Source organism: Hippoglossus hippoglossus, chromosome 21, assembly GCF_009819705.1.
Source record: "Hippoglossus hippoglossus isolate fHipHip1 chromosome 21, fHipHip1.pri, whole genome shotgun sequence".
NCBI lineage: Eukaryota > Metazoa > Chordata > Actinopteri > Pleuronectiformes > Pleuronectidae > Hippoglossus > Hippoglossus hippoglossus.
The window spans coordinates 20,642,258-20,667,569 of record NC_047171.1 but is presented as its reverse complement, the minus strand read 5'-3'; the positions used below and the strand labels follow the sequence as shown (position 1 = coordinate 20,667,569).

The following is a 25,312-nucleotide window of genomic DNA, read 5'->3' as shown; positions in this document are numbered from 1 at the left end:
TTTCGTCCAACGACCAGACAAAGTCCTGAATTCATTGAGGCCTGGTGTCGAAGCCACCCATCTTTTTATTCGGCAGTGAGGTCAGTGGTTGGCGGAGAAGAAGTACTGACCCTGAGGATCTCTCGGGAGATGTAGGCGATCCAGTCCTCCTTCAGTGTGTTGCCTTTGGTGTTCTTCACCAGATCTGTGATGGAACCGGCACCACAGAACTCCATCACCAGCTGGAGGAGAGAGGACACATATGAAAAAATGACATTTTAAACATGAAAACACAGACACACTCACACCATGATTTTGTGAGTTACGGAGAATCCCGCCAAGAGGTGTTACACGCTGCACTTCACCATCAATGAACCATGACCACATTCATTTTATAGTATATCTAATTTCAACGAAAGCAACAATTACTCAGAAAACTGTCTGTGTCTATTAACCTATTACTTTGCATTTTCCATTTGTGAGCCACTAGGGCCACATCTGAATGTTAATCTGCGGGATGGCTGTCTGGCAAAAAACACTTTTAACAGGAAATGGTAGAATATGAAAAAAATGACTTGTTTGATGACAACGTGTTTAACCTGTTCGGTGATCGGAAGCAGCCGGAGTAAAGGGAGCAGCATTCAGGCAAAGACGAGCGGTTGTTATTTTACAGCTGATTTGCAATGAGTAAATGCTGCGTGGAATCTCCTGAATGTCATCATCGTTTCACACTAACACTCATAGATGAGGAATTCCTCTCTGCAGCAACAAGGACTATGAACAAATTTAGTTAAAACGATATTTTGAGGTTAGAAAAAGTTTTCCCATTTTGTTACATCCAGTCAATGTGCCATCTGCATTGATCAGTGCAGTGCAAGTGTTTAATGTTGGAGTTTTTCTTATGCGTTTTGAGTTCACATTAGTCGAATAAATGATTACATTTTGGCATCACATGACACAAAACTTTTGGAATATGTCGAACAAAAACCTAAATAACTAATTCCGTCACTCTTGAACTACAACTTGCAGAATTCATAATTTTTTTACCACAAGACATACACTTTGACCTTTGAGGACCAAAATCTACTCAGTTCACTGTTGAGTCCAAGTGAACCTTTGTACCAAATTAGAAATATGTCCCTCAAGGTATTGCTGAGATATCGCATTTACAAGAACACAGACGGAAAATATGACTCCAGCCACAGCTCAAACTCCACGAAGGCAAAGTCCCCTCCCCTAATTTACCTCTGCACTGTGCATCATTATTAAATAATCACCAAGTTTGTCATGGATCGTGTCTTATGCACAAGGTAACGCAAAGATTTATATTTACATATTTTTAACCAGACAATCTGAAAACAACACTGTTAACTGCCAAGACAGATGAAAATGGCACTTCTACACACACACACACACACACACACACACACACACACACACACACACACACACACACACACACACACACACACACACACACACACACACACACACACACACACACACAGAGAGAGAGAGAGACGTATCAGGGGGTCTTAAAGGGGTCATGGATGCAGCTGTTAAAACAAATACAGGGCCATGTTGTGGAGAGAGAGTGAGGATCAGCCGAGGGCCATAAAACGAGGTTCTCCTGCCTGTAAACACATCCAGAGGTGATAACATTCCTGTTGCTCTCTCTCTCTCTCTCTCTCTCTCTCTCTCTCTCTCTCTCTCTCTCCTCTCATTATTTCAGTTTCTCATTTTTTGCTTCAGGATTTTAACCTCATCTCTGTCTTGTTTCAATTGTCTTTGATTTGTTGTGAGCATGAGTCGCTCTCCTCAGGGAAGAACGTGATGCAATATGGTACGTGCAAGCATATTGACTCTGCAAATAGCCAGAATATACTGTATCCTTATCTGGGCTTACTGCTGGAGAGTTTAAGTGCTGGTCTGTATTATCTTTCTTCTGCATTCACCACTGACAGAGTCGAGGGCCTCACTAGAAATGACTAGAGACCAATTGATTAATCCGCTGGCTAATAGTATTGGTCGATGTGAGCTTTTCACAGACATATCGGTATCTGCATTTGTTTGTCGACATGGGAACTTTTATTTTACAGAATAAATCATGCAGAAAAAGAAGTGCATTAAGATTTACACTTTGCATAAAGCAAATTATGTTTAATTTCTTGATTCAAGCTGTATATATTTGGTTGTATTTGTGTTTTGTGTGTCTTTTTATTTAAAGTTATTTATAATAGTTATATTCAAGCCTCAGTTATATTTCTTTATCATAGGGGGTTTGTTGACAAAATCTTAGGAAAGAATCAGCAACTAAAAATGAATATCGAGTAACACAGCACGTTTCTGATGTTGTATGTAAGGTAACACCTACTAACTACTTTAGAAAATCTGGTTTCATTAACTTTTACATGATGATTACTTCCTGCTTTAAGCTTTATAGCAGATAACAGACAATTAACCTCCTCTCCAAAGTAAAATCTCATCCTCTTCCACTTTGCTGCTTCCTTTATTTTTCTAAAAATAAGACCTATGTTATAAACATGGAGGCTGTGATTGGTCGAGAGCATGTGAAGAGTAATCTCTATATTACGTTTCAGGTGAATTCAAACTAACAACACTGCATCCATTGTTTTCGTGGTAGAGATGAACTCACCCATAGCTGGTCGTCGTGGCCTGGCGGACTCTTTTTGATGAAGGCTCCGTAGTAGGTGGCTATGTTTCTGTGGTGAGAGTATTTCTTCAGCATGTTAATTTCCAGCTTGATTTCCTCCTCTTCATCCTGTAAGACAGACAGAGGAAGACCCAGCAGTGTGGAGTTAGTAATCATTACCTGAGTCAGAGAGTGGGGAAGCCATTATATGAACCAACTGAGCAGATCAAAATAAAATACTCTTTTCGTCAGGTTTCTAAAGTGTAAAAAATGACCATCAATACACACTGACAGTCTGATAACAGTGATTATTGCATTTCCAGGATCAGGTCACCTGGAAAGATGGTGACAGTGGCAGGTGATAAATCTTTTCACTTTTTCCTCACATTGTTTTGTTCTGTTCTTTTATTACTTTTATGTTTTCACTCCTGTCCACCTGATTACTTATTTGTTTGCTTGTCAAATAAAACAGGATAAAACAAAAACTACAGGACATACTCACAAGTTTCCGCTTAAGGATTTATTTAAGCACACATTCATTTTAACTATTTGGGTTCCTCTGCATTGTGATAACATTTTGCAGAGCACAAAAACATCTTTTTAGTTACTTCTGAAATTTGTGGATTTGCTGTTATTCCATGTATAAATTATGCATTTTTGTTAATATGCTTTTCGCCTTGGACTCCGGAGAAATTGTAATCGCATTCATACTATTTTGTGACATATATAAATGTGGCCTTCCTCAAGGAGAAAATGAAGAAAATGTGAAATCCTGAAGCAGCAAAAGAAAACTTTTACAGTCTCAGGTAGCAAAGCAAAGACTCTGGATTGTTCTCTGGTTGTTCGACGTGCTGAGGAGCCGAGCAAGGATAAAAGCAACGTCTAATAAACAGATATTAGTCCAAAGGAAAATGCAGATACAACGTTAACTCAAAATGATAACAGAGCCGAGCAAACCATCGCCTCTCCTTCTCACACTCTCAGGATATTACAGGACAGACTCAAACATATGACACGATCAAGCGATTACAGTGTTTCTCAATCACTGCGGCCTCACCGAGGCTGTGTGACATTTATTGGGAAGCACTTTGAATCCACCAAGCCCGTGCGTCTGAGCCCATTGGGCGATAGGAGCAGCTATGACTTGACATTTTCACCGTTACTGCGACCGGTCGATAAGCAGAAGCGCGATGGGCGGCTGGCTGCTCCACAAAGGAAAAGCTCTGAGGAAGTGAGGGAGGGGGGGGCAGTTTGGCTTTTCATATCGAAGCTTGTGACATTTTGTCGTGTCAGTCTGTACTGCAGATGTTAACAGCTGTATCTCCCACTGTTTTTTTCCCCCCAATGTTGTTGCACTTTGCCTCCCGTACCTAAGGCTGTCAAGCTCAGTCTGACAGAAAAAGAAACAGACTGATTTTTTTATAGCCTGCGGGAAAAGATTGGAGCTACATGTTGATACTGGATGAAATTCAAAATACACACGTGTCTTATCGTGCGCTGCAGCTGCAGGAGGAAGAGAGGACAGAGGACATTTCTGAGTCTGGTCCAGGGGTAAGAGGGCAAGTTAAAGATGAGTTCACTGTCAACGTGGAGATGTCGGTATAAACACATTAACTGCAGCTCAGGAACACAGAACCTGGTGTTTGGTCAACTCACAACCAAACTGTTCATATCTTCTCATTGGGTTCTGCCCCATAGGCAGCATGGTGGTCCAGTTGTACAGAGGTTAGCAGCACACACAGTATTCTGTGTGGAGCCCCACCACAAGACTCTTAAAGAAATGGCTCAGAGGTTGGAGAGGGTCGTCCACTAACCAGAAGGTCGATGTTACGATTCCCTGGAACCTCCGGTCTGCATTCCAAAGTGTCCTTGGGCAAGACACTAAACCCCAAATTGCCCCTGATGCCGACAGAGTATGAATGGCGTGTGAGAGAAAAGGCGCTGTATGGATTTGTTTTGCTTTGTGGAGTCGATAAGAAAGGAAAAACACTATACAGTCAATTCACCATTGACTATTGGTCCTATACAGTAAATGTCCTGCAGCTAGAAATGAAAAGCAGTTTACTTTCAGCCTGTCAGTGAACAGGTTTCACTTAATTCATGCTAGGCTTGTTTTCCTCATGAGATGTTTAAGTACGCAGCAGGTTTTCATGAGAGGACATCGCTGTATGACATTTGTACACCACGAAAAACTATATCCTTCAGGAGTTTTTACTGCCTGTGCCTGAGGTGAAGGGGTCAGTCGGTCAGCCAATCCCATAAGTCACTGTCAGTCAGCCAGTTGGTTACTGCTGCAGCCAGACAGCCAACCAACCAATCAGCGAGGAAGCCAACAAACCAGACTGCCGGCCAGCCAGTCCCTCTGTTAATCCACTCATCAGCAGCAGACCATCAGCGAGTCTGCAGTCGTCCAACCAGTCACGAAGCAGGTGAGTCAGCTGACCTCTCAGTCAACCAATCAGTTGGTCGGTTAGATATGTAAATGATATTTCAGTGAAAATAAAACCAGAGAACCATGCATGGTACAAAAAAATGTAAATCAACTCCCACAGACACAAGGACCTTCTGTGGTCAACGAGAACATCCCGTTGCCCACAGACTGTCAGTCATGTGAACCTTTTTGGAACAAGTCAACATAATTACAGACGACGCAGCCAGACTGAAGGAGGAGTAATACAGCAGAGACATTATTACACATTATATCCACCATAGGACATGAATAAAGGTTCAAAATGACAGCTCAAAGAAGGGAAGAGGAGAATCACCTCCAACTGAGAGAATATAAGAATGACTGCACTGCTTTCGTGAACAAAACACAACACCTATATGTCTAAAAACATAAAACCTCCATCAAACTATCATCAAAAGGAAGAGTGTCATCAATCTAAAATCAAATCGTTTTCGTCCAAGGCTTTGTGCTAGGCGATGGCTGTAACAGCGGGACAAGCTGGTGACGCAATAGCAAGACCAGAGTGTCTCATTTAGTGTATGCGGCCGTTGGAGGATGCAAATGACGCCGGCTGCGTAGACCGGGTCCTCCACAGGATGCAGCCAGTGAATTGAGACACAGCTTATGACTGAGCTCTAGCAGTCGCAGAGCTGCTTAGACTTCAGTCTGTCAGAAAATACAAATTGGATTCAACAGAGACCACACAGAAATACACACACAGACAGATATGTGTGTGTGTGTGTGTGTGTTTGATGGATAGGCAGACAAGGACCTGAACCTCCTGCTTCCACAAGGAGACAGTGACATCATCCTCTCTCTATATATCTTTCATATCTTCACTGTGTCTCTTTGTCTCTATCTTGTTTGTGCACCGTCCATTTATTTTGGACCGTCTCTCTCGTCCTTGCAGCATCACTTTCCATAATGACTTTAGTCCCATGTTCATGTTTCCCATCATTACAACACCTCTCTCCCTCTCTCCTTCACTCTCTCTGTTTCACTCTCCCTGAACTATATATTCACAGTCAGCCACTCAAAACAAGGCGTCCTGAAGCTACTCATTATCATTCCTGGGCATGAAATGGTGGGGAGACTCAGTGGCGGCCATATTGTTGCTAAAGTATTACAGCACACAATGTGAGGGGAGGTAAAGGACGGCCGCAAAATGGAAGCATAATGGAAAAGCAGAGTAGGAGGGAAACCTCGGCTTCGACTAAGGCCAAGAGAGGTCGCCATGTCTCCAACAGGCACGTTCTACTCAAAGATGGTCTTGTCATTTTAGGTTTTATCTCTCTGATGTATGTTCACAAGTTCATGTTTCTGATGAGTCTGGATATATTTGGGGATTTTCCAATACCTGGACTTTGCGTATTGGCGTTAATGAGTACAGATAAGTGCATTTATAATAATAACAACTTATATAACATATTTTAACATCTGTGTGCTACTAGGATTAGTCATTACTTCAGAAAAACAGAGCATATATTTTTCTCAAGTGAATGCAATTCGCTTCTGTAGAAAACATAGAACTTCTTTTATTATTTGGTTTGAACTGAAAAAGAACACAAATAAATCTAGGAATACAAAACATTTACTTCATTTGAATAGCTGTAAAAGTGCAGCCACAGTTTATGAAAATAAAAGACGTGATGGTTTTTATAAAATGCTACATGTTGAAATTGGCAACACTTGTGCCACCCCTCGAGTCTGAAGTCCAACTAGCACTACCGAGAATTGTTTTTTCTTTGCCACTCTAAAAACAGTTCTTGTCCGTGGTAGTACAGCACAACTGCTGTTTTGGTGCAACGAAGAAAAAGTAATATCCAGAAAAAGAAATTTGCAGTTCTATCTGGCGAAGGCGTGGTATTGGATCACTACAAAGATTTATGTACTTTCCAATGCCCGACCCTTCACTTTCTGCAGTATCAGAGGCATTTCTGAGGCAGGTTTAGGTATCAGAATATCTCTCGTTTTGAATCTGTTATTTGATGCTGTAAAATCTAGGTAAGTGTCATGATTGAAAGCTGACTCGCGATTGGTCAAGCACGTTTAGACTGCTGGCTCCAAATGACATCATCTGTGCAAGATGGCAACATTTATCTGGGATATTTTGGCTTAGTTTCTGGAAGGTGGGAAGAAGTGGAGACGTGTCGTTTGTCTTTATTTCGTCTATGTTGGCAATGCAATGCAGCAAGTGCGGCTAAAATCCTGTTTCAGCATACAGACTTTATGTAGACCCTGAGAAACAGATAGAGAACGTGTTCTGCATTTAATTCGACATAGATAGAAACAAAAAGTTTTCTTTTGTTCTTCATGACAAAAACAGTTTCATGCCTTCAACACCTTCCTACTTTCCACTTTCACACCTCTGAGCGAACAGGGGGGTGAGGTGACAGAGACAGACAGACAGAGAGAGAGAGTTATCTTGCTTTTTGTTTTTGCTTCATGCGAAAAATTCACAGAAAGAGAAACAGAAAACAAGAAATTATAGCGACAAAAGCAATTAATTCCCCAGGGGGAAGCCAAACGCAGAGATGAAGATGCTTGCTGTGGAATTTTTCCACTAATCAAGATCGATTTTTTTTCCTTACTGAATCCCACCGGATTACATCGAGCCGACAGCAGCAGCGAGAGACGCAGAATGCAGAGCTGCCTTGTCGTTTCGTTTTCTGTCAAATTCCCCCTGAAAAAGGATTAAAGATGACTCCATTCTTTCTTTCTATTCTCAGACTCTTGGTCTTGTCTCTCAAAGAAAACCGAGGCGGTGACTGAAAGAGAGATGCCAACAGGCAGAATTAGATCAGGATCTGATCGAAAAAGAGGTAGAGGAGGAGGGAGAGAATGTGGATGAATGCGATAAAAAGAAGAACGTGTGATGGAGGAAGAGGATGGCCAGGAGAGAAGAGAGGTAATGGATTTGAGCGATGGAGGTGAAGAGAGGAGTGTGCAAGCAGTGATAGCCCCTCCCATAATCCCACTGCACTTCAGCTGAACCTTCTCGGAGGAGTAAAGATGAAAAAAAAAAAACTAGCTCTCTGATTTCTTCTCCTTATCTCAGTTCCCTTGCTCCGTCTCTTTGCCTAAGGTCTCTGCTCTTCCTGTTCCTCCTCTTGCAACACGTTATTGCTGCGTGAAAGAGAAAATATTATATAGAACCTTAAAGGTTTTCCCTAAAGGAAAATCTGAAATGTTGATATACATGTATATATATCAAAAGAGTCTGATATTTCACAAACAGCCAATCACACAGACGGTAAAGATAGGCTACTATTTCTGATCAATTATATGGTTGTCCAAAAAACGATACAAATATTTAGATAGGGTGCTGCCATCTTGCTCTGGTGACATCATCTAGAACCAGAGTCTACTCACATAAAGGAGGTGGGATTTATGACTTACACTGCAGCCAGCCACCAGGGGGCGATCCAGGTGATTTGGCTTCACTTTTAAAGAGCTATCATGTAGTTCATCTTTACACAAGTCATTTTCAGACATGAACTTTTTTTGTTTGCATTTCAAATGTGAAGAACGCAACAGGAGATTTTCCCAAGTCAGATGAAATCACAACAACAGGAAAATGTCTGGTGCATCCAGGGGAGGGGCGGAGTCTGGGTAGAGCAATACGAGACAGGACATGACGTATAAATTCCGCTACAAGAATCACCTGTTTTGTTTACAATGCAAAAGTTCTCAAACCCGATCTTTCCAAGTTAATATCTACGTTGGGGTGTTCTACATGTATGACGCCTATTTTTCATCCTGAGATATTCTTTTAGTTGTTTTTTGTCTTTTTTTTTTCAATGCATCCATCGCATGTTAAAAAGAAAACGATCTTACTATCATAATCGTGATCGTAAAGGATAATAACATCCTTTCTGTCTAGAGCTCAGCCGTACCGCTGTATTTCTCTCATCGTCCACTTGCTCTTTACTCTGAAGTGTCTGTCTTTCTCCTCACTCCTGCTCAGTATGTGGAGCAGGAAGTGGTATGTGGGTCAGAGCACATACGCCAAGGAGCACAAGGAGCACGAGGAGCTGAGAGTGGACACACACACACACACACAGGAAAGGAGTTACATAGCTGCGTTGTTTTGCATCTGTGACACGTGAGTGTGTGTGAAAGCTCTTGTGGTTCCCTTCAGAGTCTTCTATCTCACAAACAGACACATAGAAATAAATGTTGCATGAGATGAGTGTGTGTGTGTGTGAGAAAATCTCGAGCTTTTCCTCTGCAAACAACTTCTTCTGCTCAACCGTCATTCTTGGCCAACATCCAGACAAACTGTTTATTTAAGAAAACGGCTGAACTGTGCGGAAAAGGATCGACCACTCTAAACATTGTTACTTGACGGAGTAACCGTCATGTCCTGGATATTCCCCACATGTGTATTTCTCTTCAGTGATTCAGCTCGTATGAATACATAAACACATTCCCATCAAATGTTCCCCCGATCCTCCTTCATGTGCTGTCTTATTCTCCACAGCTGGAAATAGAGATTCGTGCCTGCAGGTCAGAGTCAGCGAGAGGTACACTCCCAAACTCAAGATTACCTTTTTCAATATGTGGTCAAAATCTGGTTATCTGCCAATGGCTGTAAACTAACTTATCACAAAAGATTCAGCAGCAGCCATGTATATTAGAATTTCCTTTAATTTGGGACCTTCTGTATTATATTCAGAGAGGGTGAAAAAGCCTTTAAATAGTATTTGAACCATTAGAACAGGGTTCCTGTTTCCAAAAGACTTTTGACAACCATAATGATTGAAATTCCCCAGAGATTTCAAATTAATTTCAAAGCAGAACCGAAGCAGCATTGAATGAACGTATTTAAGAGCTACCAGGGAACTTTTGACATAATTAAGGCATTTAAGGCTTAAAATTCAGATTATTGAATATTAGACTTTTGAAGACCTGATAGAAACCCAGATAAGACACTAAAACCTCCCACTAAACATTGATTACATTTTTTCAGCATTAGAACGCAGGAAAATGGATATCATGACTAATCAATAAACAGTGCTACAATGATTTATCATCCCAACACCCACAGGTTTTCCAGCTGCCGTCTCTTTCCCTTCCTCTCTTTGTCTCACTGGATAACTTCACAGAGGTTGTAAAACAAGGAATGAGCATTGAATCACATACAGCTAAAGTTCTTGTTTATAGTTTTTTTTAATGGGGTAAGATTTTTTTCAGTCCACAATAATTAGATTATCAATGCTGGGAAATCAAGTGTCCAATTATTTTCATTAAATGTATCTCCTATATACTGTTTTCCGCTTCCGGAGATAAAAAGTGTCAATGGTTTCCTTTAATTTTCACCCATTTGGGGGGAAAGGCTGGGAGGGGGTCCCAACAACAAAGAGGTCGGATCATGGATAAGTCAGGAAAAACATTGCCGTTTAAAATGTGTTTATATTCTCTGATGTAATTTTTACTAAATGGATGCTTTTATTCTACATTTGTTAAATGGAAAATTACTCTTAAAATATATCCCCACTAAAGTCTGGGGGGGGGGGGGGGGGGGGGGGGGGGGGGGGGGGGGGGGGGGGGGGGGGGGGGGGGGGGGGGGGGGGTCAAAACTAATAAGTGTATGAGCTGCTGCCCTAAAGATCTAAAACTAGATCTTTGAATATCAAGTCTTGTCATGCTTTTCCAAAACAAATCGATTTAAAAATCTGTTAGGATCATATAATGCAACTGAATCTGGGTTTCAATTTCCTCCAAACTGACATCTGCCATAGGCTTCTCCACAACCATAACCAAAGTCAAGGCCCAATATTCATGTTGAGATTCAAAGAAAAACCTAAACTTTCAAGTCTTCCAAGTAGGTACAGGATTTTGGGGGGCCGTTAATGCTGATATTAGGGAGCAGCAGATATGTATATTTTAAAAAATGGAAATTTTATTATTATCAGGGCCAATTCCAGAACTCAATCCTGAAACATCTCAGTATTTGATTGATAACGGAAGTATCTCCTTTTGCACTAGCTGGCTGTAAATATCCCAGATTACCTGTTTGTCTCATTTAACAAAGCCCATCCTAAAAACTGGTTAATTATTAAGGTTTTTATAGATGAAGCTAAAAACTAATGGAGTCAGATTAAAAGATTTTATGTGACATCCTTGATGACACACTCATTCCTCTTTAAGCCGTCAGGGCAGGAAATGACCTAAAGTAAGTTTGTGAATACTTTTCTCATTCTCTCACTTATTTGTTCATTCACTGATGAGTAACAGAAAAGACAGGGAGGAAAAAAGTACCAAATACTATCATCAGGCTTGGTGAGTTGCAGTTATACTGTGTAGCACTACCGGGACATTTCTGCATGTGTACACGCCAAGAAATACAGGCTCCAATTACACAGGCAGAAACAGCCTCTGGGTCCTTACTCAACTTTGTGGAAGCTGGCAAGCACGCACCCATGTATACACGCACACACACGCCAGTGTTCAGTCTTTAAGACTGTGGCCTAAACCGCTCCTGGGAAATATCAAATCTGTTGAGCTTTAAATATAAACTCTGCTTTATCCGATAAAGGAAAAAAGCTAATAAGCGGTTTGGAAACGTGTGATTTTAAGCCTGAAATTGTGAATATTTTTGAAGAAAAAACATTGAGGATTGATGAGGATGTAGAGCAGAAGAGGTGTCGGAGATACAGTTTGTTTTAGTGTTAACAGTGACACTGAAAGCTTGAGTTAAGTGTTAGCACTGACTTAGTCTGTCGAATGCAGTGAAATTTGGGATCAATTCCAAATCTGCAAAAGCTGTATTTTGTGGCTGCTGTGAAGAGTCTGGTCACTGCTACAGTACAGCTGCTGAAATAATCTCCCTTCATGCATCATTCATGCTTCTATTCCAAGTTACTACTGTATTTAATTATCTCTGCAGAGCGGAAATATTTTGATATAGCTGTGTAAAACAGATGTCACTCATCACAATTTGTGAAAAGAATTAATCAAAGCTAGCATGCAGGTAAAAACGAGACTTACAGAGCCACCAGTCTTTCTCGGCATGGATAAAAATATGTTCATATCACAATGTAAGTGTTTAAGTTTGGTAAATGTTGCTGTAGAAATGAGGAAAATTGGCATAGTTAGCATCTGAAAAAAAAGTGGACTAAACTTAAATGGAAACCTGGCCGGTAACAACAAATATTAATATAACATTACATGTCATTTAGCTGACACTTTGATCCAAAGCGACTTTCACTAAATGCATTCAACATTTATGAGGGGCCATTCAGGGTTCAGCATCTTGCCATGGGACATTTGTCATGGGTTGGGATTTGAGCCGCTGGCCTTCTGGTTGGAGGATGACCACTCTTCCCCCTCAGCCAAAGCATCCCCTATAATATCAGTTGGTGTTTACTGACCTCTGTGACATCCATGACCTTGATGGCCGCCAGTTGTCCGGTCTTGACATGTCGACCCTGGAGAGAAACAGAAGAGACAGACATAAGAAAAAGCTCAGCCAGTTATTTCCACCCATGCGGCAAACACAGCTTAATGGTCTCTTTCCAAACTTTTCAATAGCTCCGTTACAGGACAATTACCGGCATAATGTGAAAGGACGGGCTCACAACAACAGGAAATATCCAGAACATTCAAGAACATACACTGTGGAAATGACATGTTTTTGTTTATAGCACATCAACACCATCGTCAAAGCTCTTGAATCTCATCGTCTGTCCAAATGTACATCTTCATGGGCCTCTTCTACAGGTATGGCACCTATTTTTCATTATGAGATATTTGTATTCTTTTTACGTCCGTCAACACGCCCACTCGCTCGCTGTGATTTTCCTGAAACTTTCCTGCGGTAGTCTCACATGGGCTTTCCGAACATTATATTGGGAGGCTATGTCTACACATCATGTGTGTCTGAACTGCCACACGATCAAGTTTCCTTTGTGTGAAACAGGACTGCGACACCGGAGCCACCGGCCCCTGCTCCTGAATGAGTCGGCGCAGCACACAGTTGGAGTGATGACGGATTAGCCCATTTTGATTTAGCCACGGGGGACAAGTGTGTAAGTGTGTGTGTGTGTGTGTTGAGGCAGGGCAGGCATAGAGGTCAAGGCTGATTGAGACCAAACTGCAAAGATGACAAGAAGCAAATCTCTGCTGGTGCCGAACTGTGGGAACTACAGTGTGGGAATGGAGAGGTGAAGGAGGACAAAACAAAAAAAAAAAGGAAAAAGCCTTTGTCTGAACCTATCCTGACAGACTCAGGTCAGGTATCAAGACTCCAGTGTGCAAAGGGAGAGGAGTGTAGGTATTGAGCGAATTTGGAGAAAAGTAATTACGTTAAAATGCAGGAAGGTTGATGTTGAACCTTATCAAGTATAAAACACAAAGGGAAAACAGTGATAGTTGAGGGAGAGGAAAGATAAACAGAGCCGAGTATCAGTGCAGACACTGAAAATAACGAGGGGATATTTTAATGTAAAATGTTATTAAAACTAGACGAGATACAGTTTTAATACGATGACAGAATATGTGTTTGTTCTTGACTGTGTGTACAGAGCTGCCATTCATTTACAAAACCGAAATAAATCTACTCAACGACTCACGACCTGAAACCGCCACCGATAAATAGCTTTTCCATAACCCTGGTTACTTTAGATAACCTTAATAATCAAATGCCTACGTGTAATATGAGAGGGGTTGGAGGTTTATCTCAGGAGTTGGTGGAGACCAAAGATGAGTGAGCACTGGACCTGCATTCGTCAGGTGATGAATGATAATGTTTTTCTCTTGTCGGCAAATCCAAAATTAAACCAATTCACAAAATCCAACAAATAACCAAAGTCGTCCTTGAGCTATAAACTGTCAATAGAAAGTAGTAGACAAGTGTGTGTGTGTGTCTGGGTGGTATCTCAGTGCTTTTCAGCCACAGCAGGCCGACCTCCATTAAATGCTAGCATCCATCTTACTGAAGTACTGCTGAGTCATCGGTTTCTTTCTTACTCATCTCACACACACACACACACACACACACACACACACACACACACACACACACACACACACACACACACACACACACACACACACACACACACACACACACACACACACACACACACACACACACACACACACACACAATGACCTCACCGTCTCAATTCAAGAATTTTCATCTCTTTTTCTCCAGTGACGACAGGCAAGTTTAACAATTCACCGCCTTGAGACAACAAGCAGCAGTGAGTGTGTGTGTGGGTAAGGTACCTCAGCTGATGATGAGGTTGTGTGAAGGCTTGAAAACGTGTGTTGACTGTGTTTGCTTGTAAATCGCACACACACAGGAGTTCTCTCCAGTGTGTGCACTTATGGTATAAAAGTCCAACCTGTTTTGTTAACGTCTACACACACACAGACACCTACACACTACAAACGCTAGAGCTACACACTTAAATACACTGTCGATCAACTTGCACTCAAATATACACACACTTCCCAATCCTATCAGTCTCTCACACACACACACACAGTCACACACTTAAGCTAACATACTGAATAGGAGTTGATATATGTACACAAGTGACATAATGACAAGATGCTGATGAATAAAGAGCTTTACTTCATCCCCTCATTTTTTTCAATCACGAAGGGAATTTTTTTTTCCTCCTGTGAATCTGCTTTTTCAAAGAAAATAATTAACAAGATGAAACTGTGTGTGTGTGTGTGTGTGTGTGTGTGTGTGTGTGTGTGTGTGTGTGTGTGTGTGTGTGTGTGTGTGTGTGTGTGTATGAAAGGTGACCTCAGAACACAGACTGAAATAATTACAGAATCCTTCAAGCCGCCGACCCACACACACACACACACACAATGGTAAAACGATGACATCATCTTCTCTGGTTCCTTTGTTCAGAAACAAGACAGACTAGACACACACCTGGACACAGCAATAGGGGAAAAGACGGAGGGACATTCCGTCATTCAGCCAAAACTTTAAAAAAAGCTACGATCACTTTTTATGACCCAAGATTTACTCATCATATCAGCAATGATGATTCCTATATTCAAGTTAATAATAATAATAACAATAATAACCTTATTTTTTATAGCACTTATCTAAACGCGGTTACAAAGTGCTTATACCTGAGATCTGAGGAAAACAACATCGCTCAGTGTCAAACAAAAGAGAAACACAAGAATTTATATCAACACAAGCTGCAAGCCAGAATGGCATTCAGTAAAATGCATATCTCCACCAAGCCCGAACTATCCTACATGTGATCGTCTTGTTCTCATAGTAAAAAGTGTTATTTGTCATAAAACATAGTCATATTTAATGTTTATTTAATGGGGTCTTCCCTGCAGGCCTTGAAGCCATCCCTCCTCCAAGTTTGGTGGAAATCGTTTTTGCGTAATCCCACAAACAAACAAACCAACAAACACAGACACAGGTAAAAACATAACCTCCTCTACAAAGGTAATAAACTCTAAGCTTAGCCACATTATCAAATCCAGTAGTTCGATGAGGGCAACGGGATGATGGGTTTGAAGAGGGTTAACAGAATAGGAAAGCAAAAATAAGGAAAAAACTCCATTCCTCTAATCTAGTGATCTTTTTTCTTTTGAACGACTAGATCATTTTGACGTCCTCTGATTTTGTATCTAAATATACAAAGGATTAAAAACAGCACCCTGAGTGAACAACTTACAATCTGTACCCTTCATTTCCAGGAGCGACAAGCCAAAATAATTATGAACAAAGTAACTCACTTATTTGAAAATGTAATTGAGGCCAAGTGCACCTGAAATGTTGGTAAGAATTGCAGAAGAAAAACTGTACATGCACTAGCATGCTAATAAAAGTAAGTCAAAACTGAACAAGAATTCAGTCTCCAAAATCTAAATCCAAAAGTTGAAGTCAACATTATATTTAAAGCAAGGGAGACATCCATTTTCTCCCAAAACACTCACGACAAAACGTGACAAATCCAAACCGCAGGAGATTCAAAGTGTCTTGAAAACAGCAGCAAGTTGTTTCAGAGGAATTACTAGTGATGACTGAACATTACATACAGTTCAGATATTGTATAGAGGAATGAAGTTGTTACATGAATTATTGATGATAAAGCAATAATGGAAATGGATCTGTTACAGTACATCCACATGACTGGAATATTCATGAGATAAACCTACAACTTCAATAAATCTTTCATTGATGTATTTTTTTTTCTTCAGATAACACCTCCCAGCTGACTTCACGCTCCATTCAAACATGAGCTAATCCTCCTGTCATCCGACTCTCTCATGACCAGCACCGTGCTCTGTCTCGGTCAATTCTATGTGGGGGATGTTTCCACCAGAGTTTCCCTCATCACGGGAAAGCCTGAAGGGCACATGAGGTGAGAGTCCAATGGATTCAGAGCAGATTTCAACTCACATGGTCTCAACCCATTTTTTTCAGATGCCCGCAGAGAAGGTTTGTATTTGTGGGATAAGAAACTATGTCTGAGATCATAGAGCCTTGGTTTTTTTGGCACATGAAGCAAATGTCTGTTTTCTCCTGCATGTATTTAAATCTGTAAATTTAAATACATTTAAATTTAATATGTAATTTTGAGAGCAAAAATAGCATTTTTATTCATCATGCAAAACTAAATCTTTCTTATTTTCAGTTAATCCAGTGTTTGTTCTGTAAAATACCTGTCAGAGATCCCTAAAGCCAGGGTAATATCTTTGAGTAGACTATTTCTAACAGTTTGAAACACAAATATATTCAGTTTACAGTAACATAAGACACAGAAAAGTATCAAATAATCACATTTACGAAGCTAGGATCCATGAATATTTGGCGTATTTGCTTGAAAATGATCTATTAAGTAACTTTCTGTCAATCCAGTAACTAATCTCTGACCAACTGCTGCAGCATATTGCTTTTTGTTTCTGACAAAAATGTCAAAATATAACAGGCATTCTCTGTCCAATATTACCAAAGAGATAAAAGCAAAAAATCCTTCATTTTGTAAAAGTTGAAACCAGAGACAATCAAGATGTTTGCTTAGTAAATGATTCAAAATTTCAAGTTAATAATTAGACATTTAAGTTTCAGGATTTATTGAGCGGTCTTCCTGTCAAAGCCAGATAAGGTTCATAAATCAAAATATATGATACATGGACGTGAATCTACACACGTGGGGCCTCCACCAGGTTTCAGACTGAAAACAGACGACAGAAGAAATGCTCAGTCAGCAGCCTGATGAGGAGCTATGAGCTTTAAAGAATTAACACGTGTCAGTGCTGATGAATTGATTCACTCTGATTTTACTCCAGAGTTTGTGCTGTGGCTTCAGAGCATCACAGCTGCCAGCCAGCATTCACTTTAATCAGTCGGTGTTTGCCAACACTACCCGGCCCGCCGCTCCCCACAGATCAGCAGCTCCACTGATGTCTTTTTCTATTTTAAACACTCACCAACTGCAGTTTTTTAATTTGCTGAGCTGGCACTAGAGAAGTTCAATGCATTAGCACAGAGTCTAATAATTACTTAAGGCAAACTGTGGCTGAGACAACTGGCCTCGCACTACATTTCCCATCAGCTCTGGTGTTTTGTGTCTGTAAAACATGAGACTTTCCAAACTGTAAATATACAATAAGTAAGTAACTATTGACTCCAACGTCAGATTGTTTTTATGACCAAATGAATGAAACTGCTGCACTAATCAATATTTCTAAGTAATCAAACAGCTCATGAAATGTGAAAGGGATCCTGTGTGGAGTTATCACTGGATCAGGAGTTCCCCTGCAGCCCCACATTAGCGTTTCAGTTTCTTTCAGCTCATTGTTTTGCACATGTACTGCGTCTTCAGCAAACTTGCAGCTGTGTCTAAGTGAAGACGCACTGATAAACCAACGGCACGCTCTCCGTCTGGCACCAGGCAGCAGACAGACAAATCGGCGACCAGCTCATGAACGTCGTGGAAAACTGAGCAACCGAAAAGCCTAGATCACTTTCTCAGGAGTTGATGGAGACCAAATACAGAGCTACAAGGACAAATCAGACTAAAATTAATTTGGCAACCAGAAAAACAACATCACACGTTGATGTTGCTCCAACTATCCAGAAATGAGGCCAAATATCCTGAATACAAATGCTGCCATTTAGAGCTAGAGTCTAGCGAGCAGGGGTTGGAGCTGTGTTACAGAGGTTTCACCAATAGTCAGCCTCAGCTGTCGATCATTCCGTTTTCCTCTCTTTCATAGCCTCATACTTATATGTATTTACTAACTAAAGTAAACTCAAACCAAACTGAAAAAACAAGCACTTGGACAAACACCATTGTGATTACAACTACCTCAAATGAAGTTTTTTTAAGTTTCAAAACTATTTTGGAGAAAAATTCATATGACTTTTGAGTCTATGTCCCATCTGCTAACATGTAGGAGGCAGGATATGTGACCTATACTCCAGCCAGCCCCCAGGTGTCAATCACAATGCTTTGGCTCCACTTTTGTAGAGCAGTCATTGTTAAAATCTTGATCTGCTGCCCCCACATGGTCAAAATAAATCAATTGCCGCTACTTTGAAATATGTGGTGTTGGGGGTTTGTGTGTGTGGTGGAATATTCTTGTCTGTTATTTTACGTCTTTCACCATCTGTCGCCAGAGGCCACAAAAGCCTTATCTCTATTTACCCTAAACAAACAGCCGCCTCTGACATTTTTGGTGTTGTAAAACAATCTCTCACGTTTACCCTCCTAGTCACACACAATGGCTCACAATGCAAAATGCAACACAGCGGAATGATCGTATTTCCTCATTATAATGATTTGCAAGATGAATACCTCAGTCAGTTATGTTTCACCTCATCTCTTTAACAAATTAAATCATAACCTGCTGCCTATGTGACATTCGGAACCATTGGTTTTACGTTCGGACTGTTTCACAGGCTGCTCATACAAAAGGTAAATTTGCAGCGATTTGAAAAAAGAAAAGCCTGTAATTAAAAACCAAAATAGTTGAGCATTAAACTGGCCCCAAAGCGGACATTTAGAGAGGCTCGGTTGTGTCTCGGTGACCTTTAAAGCTTCCTTCCCTCTGATCACTCCTCGCTCCAATCAGGACTCAGTGAGGGAGCAGACATCAGCTTTAATGACGTTCCATACTCAGACAAGTGGGACCTGACCCCAGAGTTCATAAAGTACCCCCCCACTACGATCCGTCAGCTGGTGTGGCCTTTGACCCGCAGCTTTGACTCTAAGGGGGGAGGGAGAAGGAGAGTGAGCTGGGTTTCTCATTGTGGAAGAGGCACGAGCTGAACCCAGATGCTGATCTATGGTTAGTTTCCAAGCTATGTCTGGGGATGATCGGAGAAACCGCAATCTTTTGCAATGTTGGGACGAAACCGCAATGAAACCATTTAAGTAAGTTTACATTTTCTGGGATTATCCTTTAAGTTGATAACAATGAATCGCAGATGACGATAACTCCATTGATTTTGTGTTTTTAAGAATTTTGAGAAGCGTTTTCTGCCTTTTTTTTTAGAGTTGACACAACGGCCATTATCAAATCAGGGATAATGCACTCAGGCCCCAATACACTTCTTGGGACAGCTGTGGACAAGGGGGTGGAGCGGGTTGTCTTTTGATCTCAGTCTCCCTCATTACGAATGCCGAAGGGTCCTTGGGCAAGATACTTACTGAACCCCAAATTGCTGTGCTAGTATTGTAAGAATGATACGTGGTAGAGAAAGGTAGAGTACTGCACATAGAGACGATGTATGAATGTTTGTGTGTGAATTGGCAACTGTTCTCTAAAGCACTGTGAGTGATCATCAAAACTAAATAAGCACTATATAAACATAGAGCATTTACAATTTAGACCATGTACTTGTTATGTTACTGTATTGTCATATTCATATTCCCAGTTACCTGCTGTCCTGGCAACAAAGAATCATTACAGTCAATGAAATACTGGCCGACAACATCTTTTGATGCTGTGCTTTTCCTTTCAAGACCTGGAAATTAGTGTTCCGTACTTTTCAGGCTATCAAGCCAGAAAACACAGGCAGTCAGAAACAGAGCAGGCATGAGCAGGATGAGGAAGGGTTAGGATTCAGGGTCAGATTAGGTTTTGGGATTCAATGATGGGTCTCCACAAATATAGTCAGACAAGCATGTGTGAGTTAGTGTGAGTAGAAAATGGCCATTTAACCAAGATGAGGGAAGACGAAAGCTGCGAGACTCCCCCCCCCCCAAGGAAATGCCAGGGGAGTAGAGTCATCCCACACACACACACACACTTTCTCAAAGCATTTATATTCCATCTTAAACAGGTAATATATACTTCCACATAATAATCTGTTATAAACACATCCACATAGTGTTTAACCTAAATCTGGACATATGTCTGGCTCTGTTGAGAATTACGAGTGTGTGTGTGTGTGTGTGTGTGTGTGTGTGTGTGTGTGTGTGTGTGTGTGTGTGTGTGTGTGTGTGTGTGTGTGTGTGTGTTTGGGGACAAGGCGTTCTTTATTGCACCTCTCTGGGCTTTGGGGCATAGACAAGGAGCCAGGTGCAAGCTTTGGTATACACAAACACACGCACACACAAACACACTGTTACATGCACAGATGCACAAAGAAAGATAGGCGCACGCACACACGCACATAGAAACACACACATACACACACTTCCTATTTATGCAGAACAGCAAGTGTAAAAAAACATCTGGCTAACAAGCCTTTATTGATCAAACCAGCGATGCGTGTAGTTACGAAAACACTGCTCATAATCATCTAATGATGCGTTTTCACACCCTTTTCACCTTTTCTCACGCTGAACGACAGCATAACTGAATACATAACAACAAAGACAAACACACATGCAGAAAAAAAGATGGCGAGGTCCAGAGGACGAATTTAAATATCTCTGGATGGTTCCACACGAGCAGACAGTCGCTGCTGGTCTTCTGTACATCCTGTCACACATGAACAGCAACAACAGCAAGGGCTGTTTCACTGAGTTACATCCAGTTCTGAAGTCTTTCCATTTCCATTTGAAATTCAAAGCAAAAAAATTGAGTTTATCCAGCAAGATAAACAGCACATTTCCAAATTGAGTTTACATACCTTGATTTATTATTTTTTAAAGAGGCAATAATGAAGGGATTCAAATGTGCTCATGTGTTTTGTAAAGAATCCTCACACTGTGATCATGCACACAGTCTCCAGGCACATCAGGCTGTTACGCTTCACCGATTCCACAAATATTTGCTATTCAACAAAGTGATAAATCAACTAACTGTTTCAGCTGCTGTCTAGGACTTGTTTTTTCCTGAAATTTCTAATTCCCCTCTACTATCAGCAGGAAATAATTTGCCCTGTTTGTTTTGGAAGATCAAGACACTTCCTGTTTCACAAATCTATACATTTCCTGTAGTGATCTTTACAATTTACTGCTGAGAGTCAGTGATGCACTACTTTGTTGGGGTAAAGACTTCCTGAAGATTTTGAGAAATTGTACATGCACTTTTCATGACACTGTGAAGGCAATTCTATCAAGTATAATTTACAATTATGTGAAAAAACGCAGGACAGGTTTCCTCTCTGGCTTTTGATTGGCTGAGAAATACTTTCATTGGTTGTGAATGTGGCATGTTCATTGACATAGACTCCCCAATGCAGACTTAACTAAATCAAATAAAAAATCACTAACTACAGTATGGAATCCCAAATTCAGTTGAGAATTCAGATTCGGTCTGCGCCGCCTGCAGGGTTGCACGTTCGTTGTTAATGCATCATGCTCTGCACGGTGTGAGCCAGACGTGCGGTTTCTGCTGATGTGCTGCTTTCTGACAACAGACGCGCATCACCACACAGTTAATGTAAAAAGCTCGTAGTGTCGAGTCACGTTAACCGTTTTCCCTGAAGAGGACGACTGCTGCCTTTATTTTAACATCAGGAGAACAACACAGTGACAGCACCGGGAGAATATATCTTCAAGGAAAGCATTAAGAACCATTACTGTGGCTTATAGTAGGATCTTAAGATGTGTATAAGGGAACTTACTTTGATTTTAAAGTGAATTTCATCCATTTTTTAAGCTAAGGGGCTAAAACCATGGAAATTAGGACAGAAAATTTGACAATTGACAGCCTCTAAAGGGGCAAATGACAGTATGATGGAATCACATTTTCCTGGACTACCCAGCCTATAAAAATAGACTTTAAAGAAAACTTAAGTGGCTCTGTTCAGCGCACATTTAAAGTAGAATCCATTATTGAGAGGTGAAGAGGTGTTGCTCTCAGTTTCTGTTGCAGCTTTGCTCTGACTGTGTGTGCAAACAGGGAGCTCTGGGTAAGTAGGCCAAGAAAACAGCCTCACTCAGGGCAGGGACACGGAGAAGGAGAGTGGCTGGGGAATTTTAAAACTCTATTGATCGCTGTGGTCCAGCTGAACAGCTAAGGAAGCGTCTGCTCCTGTGCTATTCTGATAAGGACTGTATGCAAATAAGGAAAGATCAATATGGAGTTATTGATTTTGATATGAAAAAAGATTGAGTTAAAAAGTCCAAAGAGATGCAGAGAATTGAAAAGAAGTAAGAAGACAAACCCACAGTGAAGTAGTGACAGAGAGAGGACAGACAGGTAGTTAAAGAGAGTGAGCGCATTGAATACAGCTGCTGTAATTAGATCTTGTAGTAGTAAGGGTGGTTCAATTCTGGGCACTGGTGCAACTTTCCATAACGTAACAGGCTATCACCCCATTTTTAGAAACACGGTGAGGGCTGACCGTCAGTGATATGGATATCTCTTATAAACAGGCCTACACACCACTACATCAGAGCTTTTCCTTAGCCAAGCACAGGCAGCTGGGAGAACGAGTCCCTCCACATATCAGCTCAAAATACGCCTTAAGTCTTTTCAAGCGATAAGATCCCACTAAAGCTTTCCAAAACTTACATGTGATTCTTTTTTTTTTAACAATGTGTAAAGTAATATGGTACTCAGTAGAGCACATAGCTCTGCCTGGGCCCAACAGTCACTAAACATGCCTGATTTTCTTCATCAAATTCCATATAATTTTTTCGGGCAATGGATCAAAATGTTAAAAAAAAATGTAAAAAGTCCCATCTCAGGTGTGAGATTTAGTTGAGTCTTGATTAGCAAAAAAGAAATAAAGAAAATACCATCCTAAGCAGCTGAATCTGTGCCTGGAGCTGAAGTTCAGAGTGACCAAGCCTAGTATAGGTGCTGATTCATTCCCCGATTGTAAAGTCTGAGGACATCCAGACACGAGACGACCAAAAGTCCTCTCCCTGTCCCTTTCATCATGACATTCCTCCATCAGCCCTCTGAGCCTGGAGGATCAGCAGGGAAAACATACCAACACGGTGGAGACAAAGGCAGCAAGAGACGCATAAAGGAGAGTAGAGAGATGGATTAGTGAATAAAAACAAGAGATGGACAGAGAGACAGGAAAATTACAGAAGTTCTCTGGTCCATTCAGACCGGAACGAGGACAAGTTCCTAATTTGTTTGTGCTTGATTTGCTCAGCAAGACATATCCTATTATCCGAAGGAGTAGTTAAACCTTTCATTGTCAGTAATTTAGGGTGGAAAAGTCTAATGAAACCTTTACTGTTTTGATAAGATGGAGATGAAAGTTGATGGATATCTGACGGTCTTCAAATTCTGAAGGTTTTGGCCAACATCTAAATCAATGCTGACTTCCTACAGACACGGAGCAGATGTTGATAAGACGGCCCACGTCAGTGCGGAAACCTAAGGAAATGCAATGAGTACGAGGTTCGACAACCCCCATTGCAGCGGCCTCCACAGTTTTGCACAACTGTCACATGTCTTTGGTTTGTCTTTGAGTCTAAAATGTTTTTAAAGCAAGATTAACTTATATTTTAGCAAGCCATTAAGGTAAAATTGCTCTTTGAGTTTGTTTAAACATTCAAAACAAACTACAACAAAATAATAAAAAAAAAAAAAAACAGGGAGTCACCACCTCCTTGCTTAATCAAACTCAATCTCCAGGTCTGAAGCCTCTGGACGGAACCCAGATGAAGCGGCTGAGTACACCGGAGGAATTAGCTCGCTGTCCGAGGCCATTACCCCCGTTGTTACTGAGATATGGCGCTGACTGTGCCTCCACGCGCTGTCCTCCCACATCCAGACAAGACACAGTCAAGCGACTGCTAGAAGCTCGTTATTCTCTCTCAAAGCCTCATTAGTGTTGATCTTGGCTGACTTGGGTTGCAGAGATATGAATCAGGGAGTAGCACACTATTAAACAAATCCTGTTAGAGTAGGACTGCTTGGAGGCATGGGATAAAGTTAGATAAAGTGATGGAACAGTGTTTTGTAAGACGCTAATGCTACCCGCTAGAAGGTAATTAAATTCAGCAGAGAGGGGGAAGTAAATAGAGTTGTTGGTGGAAACATAGCATGGTTTAGCAAGGCACTACCAATGGCAAAGTTTGGAGTTGAATTTACCTTAACAGATCAACTACTTATAGACAAATTTGTGCTCAACCAAACATGGGACAGTCGACTACAGATTTTCTTTCATTCCTGTTTGATTCGGCTTTATAGTTTTTCACCGAGCGAGCTGTGTGGCCCGACAACTATTCCATTGATTACCAAGAAATTTGGTGCAGAAATTCATGTTCCCCTGAGGCTCCTCTGACATCAGTGCTTGGGTTTATAACCAAACACCTTCGAAAAATAATGACAGTTCATGCTCCTTTAGCATTAGCTGTACCTTGTGTTTGGCAGAAATTAGCAAGTGTTAGTGTATTAACACAACAAACTAAGTTGATAAGCATTGACCCTGCTATGTTAGCATGGCCACTGAGCATGTAGATGTGAGCATGTGGTCTCACAAGGATACTATAGCGTGGATGTCGAATTTTAGATAATCAGCTTGCTCAGTTTATTAGCTCATTTTGGTGCCGACTACTTCTTATTAGCCATTTTCTGGAATTGTTTTTACTCTTAGACAAATAGAACATGAATTTAAGTGTTGTTTTCCCCCACCTTAATTTGTCATTCAGACTTTTGAACTTCTGAACTGATTTGATAAATACATTTCATGTCTCAAAAAAGATCACCTTTGCAGTTCATTCTCTTGTACAACTATTGTGAGCCTGATGTTAAACCCGTAAAATCTCTGTACGGTCTTTTCAGACAATCTTTTAATTTCTTTAAATATCAATTCAAAGCTGTAATGACATCAATAACCTGAAATAATGTTAGGCGAGGGG

At 40.9% G+C, this 25,312-nt stretch overlaps 1 protein-coding gene across 1 annotated transcript in view; it reads right to left on the bottom strand.

Moving 5' to 3' along the window:
• Positions 1 to 25,312, bottom strand: part of LOC117755309 (mitogen-activated protein kinase kinase kinase kinase 4-like) — an 88,563-nt gene that overhangs the window by 34,906 nt on the left and 28,345 nt on the right. The window contains 3 exon segments of the mRNA XM_034574991.1: positions 111 to 221; positions 2,636 to 2,761; positions 12,458 to 12,514. Coding sequence (XP_034430882.1) covers positions 111 to 221; positions 2,636 to 2,761; positions 12,458 to 12,514 — 294 coding nt within the window.